Source organism: Marmota flaviventris, chromosome 19, assembly GCF_047511675.1.
Source record: "Marmota flaviventris isolate mMarFla1 chromosome 19, mMarFla1.hap1, whole genome shotgun sequence".
In the NCBI taxonomy this organism is placed as follows: Eukaryota; Metazoa; Chordata; class Mammalia; order Rodentia; family Sciuridae; genus Marmota; species Marmota flaviventris.
In genome coordinates, this window is record NC_092516.1 from 29,952,890 (window position 1) to 29,971,733 (window position 18,844).

The following is an 18,844-nucleotide window of genomic DNA, read 5'->3' on the forward strand; positions in this document are numbered from 1 at the left end:
ACAACTGAGAGTTCAAATTTACTATGATGAAGGAGCATTAAAATATTGAGAAACAAAACAGAAAACAAATGGACATAATAAGGTAAAAAGTTAAAATGTTAAAAGGGAAAATATAAAAAGAGTAAATGAAATATGAAAGTATACGATGCAAAAAATGAAGAGAAATCTTTAAAAAAAGAAAATTTACAAAATAAAAATGAGAAATTACTTACCACTTGTGCTAGGAACAATGGAGGTGGTAGTTGAAGTGGTTGTAGATGTAACCCTAGAAGTGGTAGAGGGAGAAGAGGATGTGGGCGATGGCATGGTGGTGACGATGCTGGGGCTCGAATTTGCACTAGCAATGGTAGTGGTTCCCAGAACAGGGTACGAAGAGGTGGAGGAAGAGGTGCCCTGAGTCCAGGCAGGAGAGGCCACGGTGGTGGTGCTGGCTGGGACACTGGTCGAGGCAGAGGTCCCCTGAGTCGTGGCAGGGGAGGTCACGGTGGTGGTGGCAGTGGTGGCCTCAGGAGTTGGGGATGCAGAAGTGGTGGCGGAGGCAGAGTTGGTGGCTGGGACAGTGGCAGAGGACGAGGTCCCCTGAGTCGTGCCAGGTGACGTCACGGTGGTAGTGGCAGTGGTGGCCACAGGACTGCTGGCGGAGGGAGAAGTCACACCTGTGGTACTGGCTGGGACGGTGGATGCGAAAGAGGGCCCTTGCATTGTGGCAGGTGAGGTCACAGTGGTGGTGGGAGTGGTGGCCTCAAGAGTTGGGGAAGCAGAAGTGGTGGCAGAGGCAGAGGTCACAGCAGTGGTGCTGACTGGGACAGAACCCGAGGTGGAGGTCCCCTGAGTGGTGGCAGGTGGGGTCACGGTGGTGGTGGCAGTGGTGGCCTCAAAAGTTGGGGAAGAAGAAGTTGTGGAAAAGGCAGAGGTCAACCCTGTGGTTGTGGCTGGGACAGTGGACAAAGAAGAGGTCCCCAGAGTTGTGGCAGGTGAGGTCATGGTGGTTGTGGCAGTGGTGGCCTCAGGAGTGGCAGAAGTAGAAGTGGTGGCAGAAGCAGAGGTCATCCCTGTGGTGTTGGCTGGGACAGTGGTCGAGGAAGAGGTCCCCTGAGAGGTTCCAGGTGAGGTCACGGAGGTGGTGACAGTGGTTACCTCAGGAGTTGGGGAAGCAGAAGTGGTGGCGGAGGCAGAGGTCATTCCTGTGGTGGTGGCTGGGACAGTGGCCGAGGAGGACGTCCCCTGAGTCGTGCCAGGTGACGTCACGGTGGTGGTGGCAGTGGTGGCCACAGGACTGCTGGAGGAGGTAGAAGTCACACCTGTGGTACTGGCTGGGACAGTGGATGCGGAAGATGTCCCCTGAATCGTTACAGGTGAGGTCACGGTGGTGGTGGCAGTGGTGGCCTCAGGAGTTGGGGAAGAAGAAGTTGTAGAAAGGGCAGAGGTCAACCCTGTGGTTGTGGCTGGGACAGTGGACAAAGAAGTGGTCCCCAGAGTTGTGGCAGGGGAGGTCTTGGTGGTTGTGGCAGTGGTGGCCTCAGAAGTGGGGGAAGCAGAAGTGGTGGCAGAGGCAGAGGTCATCCCTGTGGTGCTGGCTGGGACAGTGGTCGAGGAGGAGGTCCCCTGAGTCGTGCCAGGTGACGTCACGGTGGTAGTGGAAGTAGTGGCCACAGGACTGCTGGCGGAGGTAGAAGTCACACCTGTGGTACTGGCTGGGACGGTGGCTGCGGAAGAGGGCCCTTGCGTTGTGGCAGGTGAGGTCACAGTGATGGTGGGAGTGGTGGCCTCAAGAGTTGGGGAAGCAGAAGTGGTGGCGGAGGCAGAGGTCACAGCTGAGGTACTGACTGGGACAGTGCCCGAGGTGGAGGTACCCTGAGGGGTGTCAGGTGAGGTCACAGTGGTGGTGGCCTCAGGAGTTGGGGAAGCAGAAGTGGTGGCGGAGGCAGAGGTCACTCCTGTGGTTGTGGCTGGGACAGTTGCCGAGGAGGACGTCCCCTGAGTCGTTCCAGGTGAGGTCACAGTGGTGGTGGCAGTGCTGGCTTCAGGAGTGCTGGCAGAGGTAGAAGTCACCCCTGTGGTACTGGCTGGGACAGTGGCTGCGGAGGAGGTCCCCTGAATCGTTACAGGTGAGGTCACGGTGGTGGTGGCAGTGTTGGCCTCAGGAGTTGGGGAAGAAGAAGGTGTGGAAAGGGCAGAGGTCAACCCTGTGGTTGTGGCTGGGACAGTGGACAAAGAAGAGGTCCCCAGAGTTGTGGCAGGTGAGGTCATGGTGGTTGTGGCAGTGGTGGCCTCAGGAGTGGCAGAAGTAGAAGTGGTGGCAGAAGCAGAGGTCATCCCTGTGGTGTTGGCTGGGACAGTGGTCGAGGAAGAGGTCCCCTGAGAGGTTCCAGGTGAGGTCACGGAGGTGGTGACAGTGGTTACCTCAGGAGTTGGGGAAGCAGCAGTGGTGGCGGAGGCAGAGGTCATTCCTGTGGTGGTGGCTGGGACAGTGGCCGAGGAGGACGTCCCCTGAGTCGTGCCAGGTGACGTCACGGTGGTGGTGGCAGTGGTGGCCACAGGACTGCTGGAGGAGGTAGAAGTCACACCTGTGGTACTGGCTGGGATGGTGGCTGCGGAAGAGGGCCCTTGCGTTGTGGCAGGTGAGGTCACAGTGGTGGAGGGAGTGGTGGACTCAAGAGTTGGGGAAGCAGAAGTGGTGGCGGAGGCAGAGGTCACAGCTGTGGTGCTGACTGGGACAGTGCCCGAGGTGGAGGTCCGCTGAGTGGTGGCAGGAGAGGTCACGGTGGTGGTGGCCTCAGGAGTTGTGGAAGCAGAAGTGGTGGCGGAGGCAGAGGTCACTCCTGTGGTTGTGGCTGGGACAGTTGCCAAGGAGGACATCCCCTGAGTCGTTCCAGGTGAGGTCACAGTGGTGGTGGCAGTGGTGGCCACAGGAGTGCTGGCGGAGGTAGAAGTCACCCATGTGGTACTGGCTGGGACAGTGGATGCGGAAGATGTCCCCTGAATCGTTACAGGTGAGGTCACGGTGGTGGTGGCAGTGGTGGCCTCAGGAGTTGGGGAAGAAGAAGTTGTAGAAAGGGCAGAGGTCAACCCTGTGGTTGTGGCTGGGACAGTGGACAAAGAAGTGGTCCCCAGAGTTGTGGCAGGGGAGGTCTTGGTGGTTGTGGCAGTGGTGGCCTCAGAAGTGGGGGAAGCAGAAGTGGTGGCAGAGGCAGAGGTCATCCCTGTGGTGCTGGCTGGGACAGTGGTCGAGGAGGAGGTCCCCTGAGTCGTGCCAGGTGACGTCACGGTGGTAGTGGAAGTAGTGGCCACAGGACTGCTGGCGGAGGTAGAAGTCACACCTGTGGTACTGGCTGGGACGGTGGCTGCGGAAGAGGGCCCTTGCGTTGTGGCAGGTGAGGTCACAGTGATGGTGGGAGTGGTGGCCTCAAGAGTTGGGGAAGCAGAAGTGGTGGCGGAGGCAGAGGTCACAGCTGAGGTACTGACTGGGACAGTGCCCGAGGTGGAGGTACCCTGAGGGGTGTCAGGTGAGGTCACAGTGGTGGTGGCCTCAGGAGTTGGGGAAGCAGAAGTGGTGGCGGAGGCAGAGGTCACTCCTGTGGTTGTGGCTGGGACAGTTGCCGAGGAGGACGTCCCCTGAGTCGTTCCAGGTGAGGTCACAGTGGTGGTGGCAGTGCTGGCTTCAGGAGTGCTGGCAGAGGTAGAAGTCACCCCTGTGGTACTGGCTGGGACAGTGGCTGCGGAGGAGGTCCCCTGAATCGTTACAGGTGGGGTCACGGTGGTGGTGGCAGTGTTGGCCTCAGGAGTTGGGGAAGAAGAAGGTGTGGAAAGGGCAGAGGTCAACCCTGTGGTTGTGGCTGGGACAGTGGACAAAGAAGTGGTCCTCAGAGTTGTGGCAGGGGAGGTCTTGGTGGTTGTGGCAGTGGTGGCCTCAGGAGTGGAGGAAGCAGAAGTGGTGTCAGAGGCAGAGGTCATCCCTGTGGTGCTGGCTGGGACAGTGGCTGCGGAAGAGGTCCCCTGAATCGTTACAGGTGTGGTCACAGTGGTGGTGGCAGTGGTGGCCTCAGGAGTTGGGGAAGAAGAAGTTGTAGAAAGGGCAGAGGTCAACCCTGTGGTTGTGGCTGGGACAGTGGACAAAGAAGAGGTCCCCAGAGTTGTGGCAGGTGAGGTCACAGTGGTGGTGGGAGTGGTGGCCTCAAGAGTTGGGGAAGCAGAAGTGGTGGCGGAGGCAGAGGTCACAGCTGTGGTGCTGACTGGGACAGTGCCCGAGGTGGAGGTCCCCTGAGTGGTGGCAGGTGAGGTCATGGTGGTTGTGGCAGTGGTAGCCTCAGGAGTTGGGGAAGCAGAAGTGTTGGCGGAGGCAGAGGTCACTCCTGTGGTCGTGGCTGGGACAGTTGCCGAGGAGGACGTCCCCTGAGACGATCCAGGTGAGGTCACAGTGGTGGTGGCAGTGGTGGCCACAGGAGTGCTGGCGGAGGTAGAAGTCACCCCTGTGGTACTGGCTGGGACAGTGGATGCGGAAGAGGTCCCCTGAGTCATTCCAGGTGAGGTCACGGTGATGGTGGCCGTGGTGGCCTCAGGAGTTGGGGAAGAAGAAGGTGTGGAAAGGGCAGAGGTCAACCCTGTGGTTGTGGCTGGGACAGTGGACAAAGAAGAGGTCCCCAGAGTTGTGGCAGGGGAGGTCATGGTGGTTGTGGCAGTCGTGGCCTCAGGAGTGGGGGCAGCAGAAGTGGTGGCAGAGGCAGAGGTCATCCCTGTGGTGCTGGCTGGGACAGTGGTCGAGGAAGAGGTCCCCTGAGGGGTTCCAGGTGAGGTTACGGTGGTGGTGGCAGTGGTGGCCTCAGGAGTGGAAGAAGCAGAAGTGGTGGTGGAGGCAGAGGTCAACCCTGTGGTTGTGGCTGGGACAGTTGCCGAGGAGGACGTCCACTGAGACGATCCAGGTGAGGTCACAGTGGTGGTGGCAGTGGTGGCCACAGGACTGCTCGCGGAGGTAGAAGTCACACCTGTGGTACTGGCTGGGATGGTGGCTGCGGAAGAGGGCCCTTGCGTCGTGGCAGGTGAGGTCACAGTGGTGGTGAGAGTGGTGGTCTCAAGATTTGGGGAAGCAGAAGTGGTGGCGGAGGCAGAGATCACAGCTGAGGTACTGACTGGGACAGTGCCCGAGGTGGAGGTACCCTGAGGGGTGGCAGGTGAGGTCACAGTGGTGGTGGCCTCAGGAGTTGGGGAAGCAGAAGTGGTGGAGGTGGCAGAGGTCACTCCTTTGGTTGTGGCTGGGAAAGTTGCCGAGGAGGACGTCCCCTGAGTCGTTCCAGGTGACGTCACGGTGGTGGTGGCAGTGGTGGCCACAGGACTGCTGGAGGAGGTAGAAGTCACACCTGTGGTACTGGCTGGGATGGTGGCTGCGGAAGAGGGCCCTTGCGTCGAGGCATGTGAGGTCACAGTGGTGGTGGGAGTGGTGGCTTCAAGAGTTGGGGAAGCAGAAGTGGTGGCAGAGGCAGAGGTCACAGCTGTGATGCTGACTGGGACAGTGCCCGAGGTGGAGGTCCCCTGAGTGGTGGCAGGTGATGCCACGGTGGTGGTGGCAGTGGTGGCCTCAGGACTTGGGGAAGCAGAAGTGGTGGAGGTGGCAGAGGTCACTCCTGTGGTTGTGCCTGGGACAGTGGACAAAGAAGAGGTCCCCAGAGTTGTGGCAGCTGAGGTCTTGCTGGTGGTGGCAGTGGTGGCCTCAGGAATTGGGGAAGCAGAAGTGGTGGCAGAGGGAGAGGTCATCCCTGTGGTGCTAGCTGGGACAGTGGCCGAGGAGGAGGTCCCCTGAGTCATGCCAGGTGACGTCATGGTGGTGGTGGCTGTGGTGGCCACAGGACTGTTCGCGGAGGTAGAAGTCACACCTGTGGTACTGGCTGGGACGGTGGCTTCAGAAGAGGGCCCTTGCGTCGAGGCATGTGAGGTCACAGTGGTGGTGGGAGTGGTGGCCTCAAGAGTTGGGGAAGCAGAAGTGGTGGCAGAGGCAGAGGTCACAGCTGTGGTACTGACTGGGACAGTGCCCGAGGTGGAGGTCCCCTGAGTGGTGGCAGGTGGGGTCACGGTGGTGGTGGCCTCAGGAGTTGGGGAAGCAGACGTGGTGGCGGAGGCAGAGGTCACTCCTGTGGTTGTGGCTGGGACAGTTGCCGAGGAGGACGTCCCCTGAGTCGTTCCATGTGAGGTCACAGTGGTGGTGGCAGTGGTGGCTACAGGAGTGCTGGCGGAGGTAGAAGTCACCCCTGAGGTACTGGCTGGGACAGTGGCTGCGGAAGAGGTCCCCTGAATCGTTACAGGTGTGGTCACAGTGGTGGTGGCAGTGGTGGCCTCAGAAGTTGGGGAAGCAGAAGTCGTGGGCGAGGCAGAGGTCACTCCTGAAGTGCTGGCTGGGACAGTGGACAAAGAAGAGGTCCCCAGAGTCGTTACAGGTGTGGTCACGGTGGTGGTGGAAGTGGTAGCCTCAGCAGTTGGGGAAACAGAAGTCGTGGGGAAGACAGAGGTCACCCGTGTGGTAGTGGCTGGGAGAGTGGCTGTGGAAGAGGTCCCCTGATTCGAGGCAGGTGAGGTCACACTGGTGGTGGCAGTGATGGCGTCAGGAGTGGGGGAAGAAGAAGTGGTGGCGGAGGAGGAGGTCACTCCTATGGTTGTGACTGGGATAGTGGCTGAGGGGGAGGTCGCCTGAGTCATTCCAGGTGATGTCACGGTGGTGGTGGCAGTGGTGGCCTCAGGAGTTGGGGAAGAAGAAGTTGTGGCAAAGGCAGAGGTCAACCCTGTGGTTGTGGCTGGGACAGTTGCCGAGGAGGACGTCCCCTGAGACGATCCAGGTGAGGTCACAGTGGTGGTTGCAGTGGTGGCCACAGGACTGCTGGCGGAGGTAGAAGTCACACCTGTGGTACTGGCTGGGATGGTGGCTGCGGAAGAGGGCCCTTGCGTCGTGGCAGGTGAGGTCACAGTGGTGGTGGGAGTGGTGGCCTCAAGAGTTGGGGAAGCAGAAGTGGTGGCGAAGGCAGAGGTCACAGCTGTGGTGCTGACTGGGACAGTGCCGGAGGTGGAGGTCCCCTGAGTTGTGGCAGGTGAGGTCACAATGGTGGTGGCAGTGGTGGCCTCAGGAGTTGGGGAAGCAGAAGTGGTGGCGGAGGCAGAGGTCACTCCTGTGGTTGTGGCTGGGACAGTTGCCGAGGAGGACGTCCCCTGAGTCGTTCCAGGTGAGGTCACAGTGGTGGTGGCAGTGGTGGCCTCAGGAGTTGGGGAAGCAGAAGTGGTGGCAAAGGCAGAGGTCACCCCTGTGGTTGTGGCTGGGACAGTGGACAAAGAAGAGATTCCCAGAGTTGTGGCAGCTGAGGTCATGGTGGTTGTGGCAGCGGTGGCCTCAGGAGTTGGGGAAGCAGCAGTGGTGACAGAGGCAGAGGTGATCCCTGTGGTGCTGGCTGGGACAGTGGCCGAGGAGGAGGTCCCCTGAGTCATGCCAGGTGACGTCACGGTGGTGGTTGCAGTGGTGGCCACAGGACTGCTGGCGGAGGTAGAAGTCACACCTGTGGTACTGGCTGGGATGGTGGCTGCGGAGGAGGGCTGGTGCGTCGTGGCAGGTGAGGTCACAGTGGTGGTGGCAGTGGTGGTCTCAAGAGTTGGGGAAGCAGAAGTGGTGGCGGAGGCAGAGGTCACAGCTGAGGTACTGACTGGGACAGTGCCCGAGGTGGAGGTACCCTGAGTGGTGGCAGGTGAGGTCACAGTGGTGGTGGCAGTGGTGGCCACAGGAGTTGGGGAAGCAGAAGTGGTGGCAGAGGCAGAGGTCTCAGCTGTGGTGCTTGCTGGGAGAGTGGTCGAGGCAGAGGTCCCCTGAGTCATGGCAGGGGAGGTCACAGTGGTGGTGGCAGTGGTAGCCACAGGAGCTGGGGAAGCAGAAGTGGTGGCCGATGCAGAGGTCGCAGTTGTGGTGACGGCTTGGACTGTTGACGAGGCAGATGTCCCCTGAGTCATGGCAGGTGGGGTCACAGTGGTGGTGGCAGTGGTGGCCACAGGAGCTAGGGAAGCAGAAGTGGTTGCTGATGCAGAGGTCGCAGTTGTGGTGATGGCTTGGACTGTTTTCGAGGCAGATGTCCCCTGAGTTGTGGCAGGTGGGGTCACAGTGGTGGTGGCAGTGGTGGCCACAGGAGCTTGGGAAACAGAAGTGGTGGCAGAGGCAGAGGTCTCAGCTGTGGTGCTTGCTGGGCCAGTGGTCTTGGGAGAGGTCCCCTCAGTCATGGAAGTTGAGGTCACGGTGGTGGTGGCAGTGGTGGCCACAGGAGCTGGGGATGCAGAAGTGGTGACAGAGGCAGAGGTCACTCCTGTGGTTGTAACTGGGCCAGTTGTCAAGGAAGAGGTCCCTAGGGTCGTGGCAGGTGTCAAGGTGGTGGCCACAGAAGCTGGGGAAGCAGAAGTGGTGGCAGAGGCAGAGGTTGCACCTGTGGTTGTGGCTGGGACAGTAGCTGAGGAGGATGTCCCCAGAGTGGTGGCAGGTGAGGTCACAGTGGTGGTGGCAGTGGTAGCCACAGGAGCTGGGGAAGCAGAAGTGGTGGCCGATGCAGAGGTCGCAGTTGTGGTGACGGCTTGGACTGTTGACGAGGCAGATGTCCCCTGAGTCATGGCAGGTGGGGTCACAGTGGTGGTGGCAGTGGTGGCCACAGGAGCTAGGGAAGCAGAAGTGGTGGCTGATGCAGAGGTCGCAGTTGTGGTGATTGCTTGGTCAGTGGTGGAGGCAGCGTTCCCCTGTGTTGTGGCAGGGGAGGTCACGGTGGTGGTGTCAGTGGTGGCCACGGGAGCTGGGGAAGCAGAACTGGTGGCTGATGCAGAGGTCGCAGTTGTGGTAAGGGCTTGGACTGTGGACGAGGCAGATGTCCCCTGAGTTGTGGCAGGTGGGGTCACAGGAGTTGGGGAAGCAGAAGTGGTGGCAGAGGCAGAGGTCTCAGCTGTGGTGCTTGCTGGGACAGTGGTCTTGGGAGAGGTCCCCTCAGTCATGGAAGTTGAGGTCACGGTGGTGGTGGCAGTGGTGGCCACAGGAGCTGGGGATGCAGAAGTGGTGGCCGATGCAGAGGTCGCAGTTGTGGTGACGGCTTGGACTGTTGACGAGGCAGATGTCCCCTGAGTCATGGCAGGTGGGGTCACAGTGGTGGTGGCAGTGGTGGCCACAGGAGCTAGGGAAGCAGAAGTGGTGGCTGATGCAGAGGTCGCAGTTGTGGTGATGGCTTGGACTGTTTTTGAGGCAGATGTCCCCTGAGTTGTGGCAGGTGGGGTCACAGTGGTGGTGGCAGTGGTGGCCACAGGAGCTTGGGAAACAGAAGTGGTGGCAGAGGCAGAGGTCTCAGCTGTGGTGCTTGCTGGGCCAGTGGTCTTGGGAGAGGTCCCCTCAGTCATGGAAGTTGAGGTCACGGTGGTGGTGGCAGTGGTGGCCACAGGAGCTGGGGATGCAGAAGTGGTGACAGAGGCAGAGGTCACCCCTGTGGTTGTAACTGGGCCAGTTGTCAAGGAAGAGGTCCCTAGGGTCGTGGCAGGTGTCAAGGTGGTGGCCACAGAAGCTGGGGAAGCAGAAGTGGTGGCAGAGGCAGAGGTTGCACCTGTGGTTGTGGCTGGGACAGTAGCTGAGGAGGATGTCCCCAGAGTGGTGGCAGGTGAGGTCACAGTGGTGGTGGCAGTGGTGGCCACAGGAGCTGGGGAAGCAGAAGTGGTGGCCGATGCAGAGGTCGCAGTTGTGGTGACGGCTTGGACTGTTGACGAGGCAGATGTCCCCTGAGTCATGGCAGGTGGGGTCACAGTGGTGGTGGCAGTGGTGGCCACAGGAGCTAGGGAAGCAGAAGTGGTGGCTGATGCAGAGGTCGCAGTTGTGGTGATTGCTTGGTCAGTGGTGGAGGCAGCGTTCCCCTGTGTTGTGGCAGGGGAGGTCACGGTGGTGGTGTCAGTGGTGGCCACGGGAGCTGGGGAAGCAGAACTGGTGGCTGATGCAGAGGTCGCAGTTGTGGTAAGGGCTTGGACTGTGGACGAGGCAGATGTCCCCTGAGTTGTGGCAGGTGGGGTCACAGGAGTTGGGGAAGCAGAAGTGGTGGCAGAGGCAGAGGTCTCAGCTGTGGTGCTTGCTGGGACAGTGGTCTTGGGAGAGGTCCCCTCAGTCATGGAAGTTGAGGTCACGGTGGTGGTGGCAGTGGTGGCCACAGGAGCTGGGGATGCAGAAGTGGTGGCCGATGCAGAGGTCGCAGTTGTGGTGACGGCTTGGACTGTTGACGAGGCAGATGTCCCCTGAGTCATGGCAGGTGGGGTCACAGTGGTGGTGGCAGTGGTGGCCACAGGAGCTAGGGAAGCAGAAGTGGTGGCTGATGCAGAGGTCGCAGTTGTGGTGATTGCTTGGTCAGTGGTGGAGGCAGCGTTCCCCTGTGTTGTGGCAGGGGAGGTCACGGTGGTGGTGTCAGTGGTGGCCACAGGAGCTGGGGAAGCAGAACTGGTGGCTGATGCAGAGGTCGCAGTTGTGGTAAGGGCTTGGACTGTGGACGAGGCAGATGTCCCCTGAGTTGTGGCAGGTGGGGTCACAGTGGTGGTGGCAGTGGTGGCCACAGGAGCTTGGGAAACAGAAGTGGTGGCAGAGGCAGAGGTCTCAGCTGTGGTGCTTGCTGGGACAGTGGTCTTGGGAGAGGTCCCCTCAGTCATGGAAGTTGAGTTCACGGTGGTGGTGGCAGTGGTGGCCACAGGAGCTGGGGATGCAGAAGTGGTGACAGAGGCAGAGGTCACCCCTGTGGTTGTAACTGGGCCAGTTGTCAAGGAAGAGGTCCCTAGGGTCGTGGCAGGTGTCAAGGTGGTGGCCACAGAAGCTGGGGAAGCAGAAGTGGTGGCAGAGGCAGAGGTTGCACCTGTGGTTGTGGCTGGGACAGTAGCTGAGGAGGATGTCCCCAGAGTGGTGGCAGGTGAGGTCACAGTGGTGGTGGCAGTGGTGGCCACAGGAGCTGGGGAAGCAGAAGTGGTGGCCGATGCAGAGGTCGCAGTTGTGGTGACGGCTTGGACTGTTGACGAGGCAGATGTCCCCTGAGTCATGGCAGGTGGGGTCACAGTGGTGGTGGCAGTGGTGGCCACAGGAGCTAGGGAAGCAGAAGTGGTGGCTGATGCAGAGGTCGCAGTTGTGGTGATGGCTTGGACTGTTTTCGAGGCAGATGTCCCCTGAGTTGTGGCAGGTGGGGTCACAGTGGTGGTGGCAGTGGTGGCCACAGGAGCTTGGGAAACAGAAGTGGTGGCAGAGGCAGAGGTCTCAGCTGTGGTGCTTGCTGGGCCAGTGGTCTTGGGAGAGGTCCCCTCAGTCATGGAAGTTGAGGTCACGGTGGTGGTGGTAGTGGTGGCCACAGGAGCTGGGGATGCAGAAGTGGTGACAGAGGCAGAGGTCACCCCTGTGGTTGTAACTGGGCCAGTTGTCAAGGAAGAGGTCCCTAGGGTCGTGGCAGGTGTCAAGGTGGTGGCCACAGAAGCTGGGGAAGCAGAAGTGGTGGCAGAGGCAGAGGTTGCACCTGTGGTTGTGGCTGGGACAGTAGCTGAGGAGGATGTCCCCAGAGTGGTGGCAGGTGAGGTCACAGTGGTGGTGGCAGTGGTAGCCACAGGAGCTGGGGAAGCAGAAGTGGTGGCCGATGCAGAGGTCGCAGTTGTGGTGACGGCTTGGACTGTTGACGAGGCAGATGTCCCCTGAGTCATGGCAGGTGGGGTCACAGTGGTGGTGGCAGTGGTGGCCACAGGAGCTAGGGAAGCAGAAGTGGTGGCTGATGCAGAGGTCGCAGTTGTGGTGATTGCTTGGTCAGTGGTGGAGGCAGCGTTCCCCTGTGTTGTGGCAGGGGAGGTCACGGTGGTGGTGTCAGTGGTGGCCACAGGAGCTTGGGAAGCAGAATTGGTGGCTGATGCAGAGGTCGCAGTTGTGGTGATGGCTTGGACTGTTTTCGAGGCAGATGTCCCCTGAGTTGTGGCAGGTGGGGTCACAGTGGTGGTGGCAGTGGTGGCCACAGGAGCTTGGGAAACAGAAGTGGTGGCAGAGGCAGAGGTCTCAGCTGTGGTGCTTGCTGGGCCAGTGGTCTTGGGAGAGGTCCCCTCAGTCATGGAAGTTGAGGTCACGGTGGTGGTGGCAGTGGTGGCCACAGGAGCTGGGGATGCAGAAGTGGTGACAGAGGCAGAGGTCACCCCTGTGGTTGTAACTGGGCCAGTTGTCAAGGAAGAGGTCCCTAGGGTCGTGGCAGGTGTCAAGGTGGTGGCCACAGAAGCTGGGGAAGCAGAAGTGGTGGCAGAGGCAGAGGTTGCACCTGTGGTTGTGGCTGGGACAGTAGCTGAGGAGGATGTCCCCAGAGTGGTGGCAGGTGAGGTCACAGTGGTGGTGGCAGTGGTGGCCACAGGAGCTGGGGAAGCAGAAGTGGTGGCCGATGCAGAGGTCGCAGTTGTGGTGACGGCTTGGACTGTTGACGAGGCAGATGTCCCCTGAGTCATGGCAGGTGGGGTCACAGTGGTGGTGGCAGTGGTGGCCACAGGAGCTAGGGAAGCAGAAGTGGTGGCTGATGCAGAGGTCGCAGTTGTGGTGATGGCTTGGACTGTTTTCGAGGCAGATGTCCCCTGAGTTGTGGCAGGTGGGGTCACAGTGGTGGTGGCAGTGGTGGCCACAGGAGCTTGGGAAACAGAAGTGGTGGCAGAGGCAGAGGTCTCAGCTGTGGTGCTTGCTGGGACAGTGGTCTTGGGAGAGGTCCCCTCAGTCATGGAAGTTGAGGTCACGGTGGTGGTGGCAGTGGTGGCCACAGGAGCTGGGGATGCAGAAGTGGTGACAGAGGCAGAGGTCACCCCTGTGGTTGTAACTGGGCCAGTTGTCAAGGAAGAGGTCCCTAGGGTCGTGGCAGGTGTCAAGGTGGTGGCCACAGAAGCTGGGGAAGCAGAAGTGGTGGCAGAGGCAGAGGTTGCACCTGTGGTTGTGGCTGGGACAGTAGCTGAGGAGGATGTCCCCAGAGTGGTGGCAGGTGAGGTCACAGTGGTGGTGGCAGTGGTGGCCACAGGAGCTGGGGAAGCAGAAGTGGTGGCCGATGCAGAGGTCGCAGTTGTGGTGACGGCTTGGACTGTTGACGAGGCAGATGTCCCCTGAGTCATGGCAGGTGGGGTCACAGTGGTGGTGGCAGTGGTGGCCACAGGAGCTAGGGAAGCAGAAGTGGTGGCTGATGCAGAGGTCGCAGTTGTGGTGATGGCTTGGACTGTTTTCGAGGCAGATGTCCCCTGAGTTGTGGCAGGTGGGGTCACAGTGGTGGTGGCAGTGGTGGCCACAGGAGCTTGGGAAACAGAAGTGGTGGCAGAGGCAGAGGTCTCAGCTGTGGTGCTTGCTGGGCCAGTGGTCTTGGGAGAGGTCCCCTCAGTCATGGAAGTTGAGGTCACGGTGGTGGTGGCAGTGGTGGCCACAGGAGCTGGGGATGCAGAAGTGGTGACAGAGGCAGAGGTCACCCCTGTGGTTGTAACTGGGCCAGTTGTCAAGGAAGAGGTCCCTAGGGTCGTGGCAGGTGTCAAGGTGGTGGCCACAGAAGCTGGGGAAGCAGAAGTGGTGGCAGAGGCAGAGGTTGCACCTGTGGTTGTGGCTGGGACAGTAGCTGAGGAGGATGTCCCCAGAGTGGTGGCAGGTGAGGTCACAGTGGTGGTGGCAGTGGTAGCCACAGGAGCTGGGGAAGCAGAAGTGGTGGCCGATGCAGAGGTCGCAGTTGTGGTGACGGCTTGGACTGTTGACGAGGCAGATGTCCCCTGAGTCATGGCAGGTGGGGTCACAGTGGTGGTGGCAGTGGTGGCCACAGGAGCTAGGGAAGCAGAAGTGGTGGCTGATGCAGAGGTCGCAGTTGTGGTGATTGCTTGGTCAGTGGTGGAGGCAGCGTTCCCCTGTGTTGTGGCAGGGGAGGTCACGGTGGTGGTGTCAGTGGTGGCCACGGGAGCTGGGGAAGCAGAACTGGTGGCAGAGGCAGAGGTCTCAGCTGTGGTGCTGGCTGGGCCAGTGGTCGAGGCAGAGGTCTCCTGAGTCATGGCATGTGAGGTCACGGTGGTGGTGGCAGTGGTGGCCACAGGAGTTGGGGAAGCAGAAGTGGGAGCAGAGGCAGAGGTCTCAGCTGTGGTGCTTGCTGGGCCAGTGGTCTTGGGAGAGGTCCCCTCAGTCATGGAAGTTGAGGTCACGGTGGTGGTGGCAGTGGTGGCCACAGGAGCTGGGGATGCAGAAGTCGTGGCAGAGGCAGAGGTCTCAGTTGTGGTGCTAGTTCGGAGAGTGATCGAGGCAAAGGTCCCCTGAGTTGTGGCAGTTGGGTTCACGGTGGTGGTGGCAGTGGTGGCTACAGGAGTTTGGGAAACAGAATTGGTGGCGGAGGCAGAGGTCTCAGCTGTGGTGCTGGCTGGGACAGTTGTCGAGGCAAATATCCCTTGAGTCGTGGCAGGTGGGGCCACATTTGTGGCAGAAGTTGTGGCCATAGGAGCTGGGGAAGCAGAAGTGTTGGCGGAGGCAAAGGTCAAAGCTGTGGTGCTGCTGGCTGGGCCAGTGGTCGAGGCAGAGTTCCCCTGATTCTTGTCTGCTGATGTCTCTTTGGTGGTGGCAGTGGTGGCCACCGGAGCTGGGGAAGCAGCATTGTTTGCGGAGGCAGAGGTCACAATGTTGGGGTTGGCTGGGACAGTGGTCAAGGAATAGGGCCCCTGAGTTGTGGCAGGTGAGTTCACATCGGTGGTGGCATTGGTGACCTCAGTATTTGGGGAACCAGAACTGTTGTCGGAGTCCGATATCACAGCTATTGTGTTGGCTGGGACTTTGGCCCCTGAAGACCTTTTTTGAGTACCTTCAGTTGAGGCCCCCGTTTTGGGCAGATTTTTGGGCCCAGCATTTTTGAAATTTGGGCTGGTTGGAGAGGCTTCTCGTGTGGATGTATTTGTACTTTTCGTGGTTTTGAATGTACCTGTCTCCCGTGTGGTTGAACTGGTCCCTTCTGTGGAGCTCTGAGCACGTATGCTTGTTTCCCTCCCAGTGCTGAGCGATGACTTGTCTTTAGTCATTGGGGATGTGTTTGTATGGACCTGTGTCCTTGTCATTGTTGGTTCGCTGGCATTGGATGTACCCGACCTTGTGCTGATTCTCCTTGGAACTCCATCATTTTCCCTCGTTTCTTTGTTCATCTTCTCAAATATCTGTGCACCTGCAGTCATTTTGGGGAGAGGTACCATTTTAAAGAAGAGAAGCTTCACATATTGTTTAGGTTTTCAATCTCTCCTGGCGTTTTGAGCTTTCCCACTGTGATGTGTGTCTTTAAAATTGCTTCAAATACACACGGCTCTTTAGGTTGCACCCGCATCTTAATGTGCTAAATTACTGTTTGTTCAAGCTCTTCCCTGGCCACTGTTTCAGATAGAGTCATTTTATTGGAATTCTTTGTCAGATCTGAATTGAAGGCTTGCACCCCCTCTGCCTGTCTGTCTGTCCCCATTGCCCTCTCTTTCTAGGCTGCTGTCCATTGCCCTCTGCCCAGTCTGTCTGACGGGCTCCCTTCCACCACTCACGGGTCTTTCCTCATTCCCAGGAGGCAGATGCCGTAGAATCTCGGATCTTTGGCAACCTGGCAGTGTCATTCATTGTGCCTCGCAGGCGGGACCCCTTCCCAGGATCTGTAGGGTACCCTTGCCTCACCTCCTGTGTTGCTTTCCAACAGGCGCTGGCACGGGGAGTCCTGGGAGTCCTCTTGGGGTGGGCATCCTCCTCCATCCCACACAGCCCCGCTCTCGCTGAGTTCTGAAAGACAGAGAAGCCAGTTTGCTTCCTGGAGCCACCACCTTCTTTGAGTTTCTGGGTCCTTCCTTCTTTAAAACCTCTGAGTTACCATCCCTGCTCCTGCAAGGCCCGGTCCCTGGCCCGGGAAACTACCTCCCAGCATGGAATCAGGCACCTACCTGTCCTTGTCCCCCATCGAAGTCAAGCAAGAAGATGGGGGAACGGGTGGTGCTCTTACTTAGGATTTACTGTACTTCCTTAGCTCTCGATCAGAATTTTAATGGAGAAAAGAATCAATTGGTCTATCAACAATTTCAAATTGTCAACGAGGAAAATGTAATTTCAAAAAAATTTCAGTGACTTTGGTGAAAATATCATTTCCAGCCATAAAACCATATTTAGAATGCATTCTTCAGATTATCAACAGGGACTCTGTGTTAATAAATATAGCTTGAAAACTAATAAAAGTGGGTAAATATTTCCAAAAATAGTCATTCTACTTCCATTTATTGAGTGTCAAGAGTACCAATATCAAATGTTTCCATTTCGCCTTAATGTATATACATACATACATGTTACTTTAATTTTTTAAAGATTTTATTTCTGGTCAGAGTAATTTTAGATCCATCAGTATAACAAAATTAATTTGCCAGTCAGTAAATGAATGTGTCATTTATTTAAAAGAAGACTTACCGTACTCAGAACTTTAATTTATAGACTTGTAGAATGACTTACTACTATGATTTGTGCCCTCTGAAGTTCCTGTCAAAATCTGATTCCTAATGTAATGGTGTTCAAAGTTGGTGGGGCCATTAGGAGGGATTAACAGGGACTGAGTTAACTATCAAGATGACTGAACCAGTTACCACAAGAGCAGGTCATTATAAAGAAGGGCTCATGGTTTGCCTCTTGCACAATACCTACTCGCCCTTCACCATGAATTGAAATAGCATGAGGCCCTCCCCAGAAGCCAAGCAGATACCAGCACCATATTCTTGGACTTCCCATACTCCAGAACCATGGGCCAAAATAAACCTCTATTCTCTCACAAATTACTCAGTCTTGGGCATTTTGTTACAGCAACACAAAACAGACTATAACACTCAGGATCTTGGGAAATATTTAAAAATACATATTTAATTTCTTGGATTTATAGAATTCCTTAATTGGGAAGTTTCCGTTCATTTATCAGATAACTGAAGCCCTTAAACAGAAAATACAACACATTGATTTTATAAGGGCAATTGAAAATGTTTCAAGGAATTTAATCAGCCAACTATGTGAAATAGAATCAACACTAAACAAAGGTCTTCATAGAGGCAATTATTTTGCTTCTGCTTCTGGCCAGGATGGTGTAGCAAGATTGGATTTACCCTTCTACCTGGTCGCCCACTTCCCAGGAAACAGCATACAAAAGACATGAATCATCCAATATCAGATACCGAGGGACAGTGATTCCTGAGAGATGGCAAACAAATGGCCCCACAATGGCCCCAGATTATGGGCTTGAAGGAGTTTTCAGGAAGCAGCAAGGAGAAGTGGACCCAGCCGGAGGCGAGCAAGACCCCCTGAGTTGAGGAGATGCAGGGATGAGGGTCTTGGAGACCAAGGCAGGTCAACTTCATAGGACGGAGTTCCTGGAGCAGAGAGGACAGAGAACCCCAGAGACCAACCAAGCATCCTCCCTTGGGTTTTAAGCCCAACACTGACCAGGGTATGTCTATAAGGAAAATGTTCAAGGCCAGGGAGATAACATCAGATAGTGTTAGAAGGAATGAGGTGTGGCTCACACAGGGCCAGGGCTCAGTGCCGAACTGGAGAAATTCCTAGGGCACTGGAGGGAGTACGCAGGATGGTTTTGCTTACATCATTGGAAACACGGCTGCAAGCTGGGCATGTCTCTGGACACACCTAAGAAATCATAAAAGCAAGACCTCCAAAGGATCCGACCATTTCCAAGTGGCTGAACTGCATCCTGGAAGGAGGGTAGGAGATTTATAAGAAAACAAAAACATCCAGCACCCTACAAGGTAAAATTCACTCTGCCTGGTGCCCAGTCATTAGGTGTCCAAAATACACATAGAAAAATGAATCTCAGAAGATTTTAAAAGATCTTCAGGGGGCTGGGTGTGGCTCGGTGGTGGAGTGCTTGCCTAGCCTGTGCGAGGGCCTGGGTTCAATCCCAAGTTCTTAAAAAAAAAAAAAAAGCAGGGGGGGGGAACATCACTGAGCTTTGGGATAACTTTAAGCAGCCTCGTGTATGAATAGCTAGAGTCTCTGAAGGCAAGGAGAGCAGAAAGGAAGCAAGAAATATGTGAACAAATAACAGCCCACAAGGTTCAAACTCAAACAAAACTATAAGTCCCAGGAGTCGAGAAGTTTGACAACACAGAAACAGGAAGAAAACTTCCAAGGAGTTCAGATTCTATAGATACTAAAAATGAATTCTTAAAACACCTCTATTCAATCAATCCGACAGCTTAAATTAAATGAACAAATCCCCTGAAAGACAAATCACAAAACCTCACTCAGAAAGTACATTACCTGAATAACTCTGTATTCATTAAGGAAACTGAGGCCATCCATAGTTGTAAAACCTTCCCACATAAAAAATACTACACCCCAAACATCGAACAGGTGAATTTTATCCGGTAGTGAAGGAAGAAATTATACCAATTCTTACACAAGCTCTGACCAAAATCGAAAAGAAAAGAAAGATTCTGAATTTATTCTAGAGGCCAGCATCACTGGGACATGAAATCCAGACATAGAAATTTCAAGAAAAGAAAAACAAACCACAGACCAATATCCTTTGTGAACCCAGATGAAAAAAAAAAAATTCTAAACATCATTTTAGCAAATTTAGTTGAACAACACACTGAAAGAAAACCACATCATGCCCAAGTGAAGTTCTAAGAATGCACTATTGGTTTAACATTTTAAAATTCAAACAGTGTGATTCACTTGTGTGTGTGTGTGTGTGTGTGTGTGTGAGCGTGGGTCAGGGTGGTGGAGATAGAACCCCCAGAGCCTGGTGCATGCTAGGCAACCGCACCACCCCGAGCCACACCCTGGTCCTATGACTCACGATTTTACCAAACT

At 56.6% G+C, this 18,844-nt stretch overlaps 1 protein-coding gene across 1 annotated transcript in view; it reads right to left on the bottom strand.

The window, feature by feature from the left end:
• The window catches only part of LOC114106128 (pneumococcal serine-rich repeat protein), a 29,002-nt gene extending 12,715 nt beyond the window's left edge, over nucleotides 1-16,287 (bottom strand). Inside the window, exons 1-3 of the mRNA XM_071605435.1 lie at nucleotides 16,269-16,287; nucleotides 15,662-15,763; nucleotides 213-14,819 (exon numbers count right to left, since the gene is read on the bottom strand). Of these exons, the coding sequence (XP_071461536.1) occupies nucleotides 213-14,819; nucleotides 15,662-15,763; nucleotides 16,269-16,287 (14,728 nt within the window). The remainder of the gene's footprint in view (nucleotides 1-212; nucleotides 14,820-15,661; nucleotides 15,764-16,268) is intronic.
• Nucleotides 16,288-18,844: the final 2,557 nt, after the last annotated feature.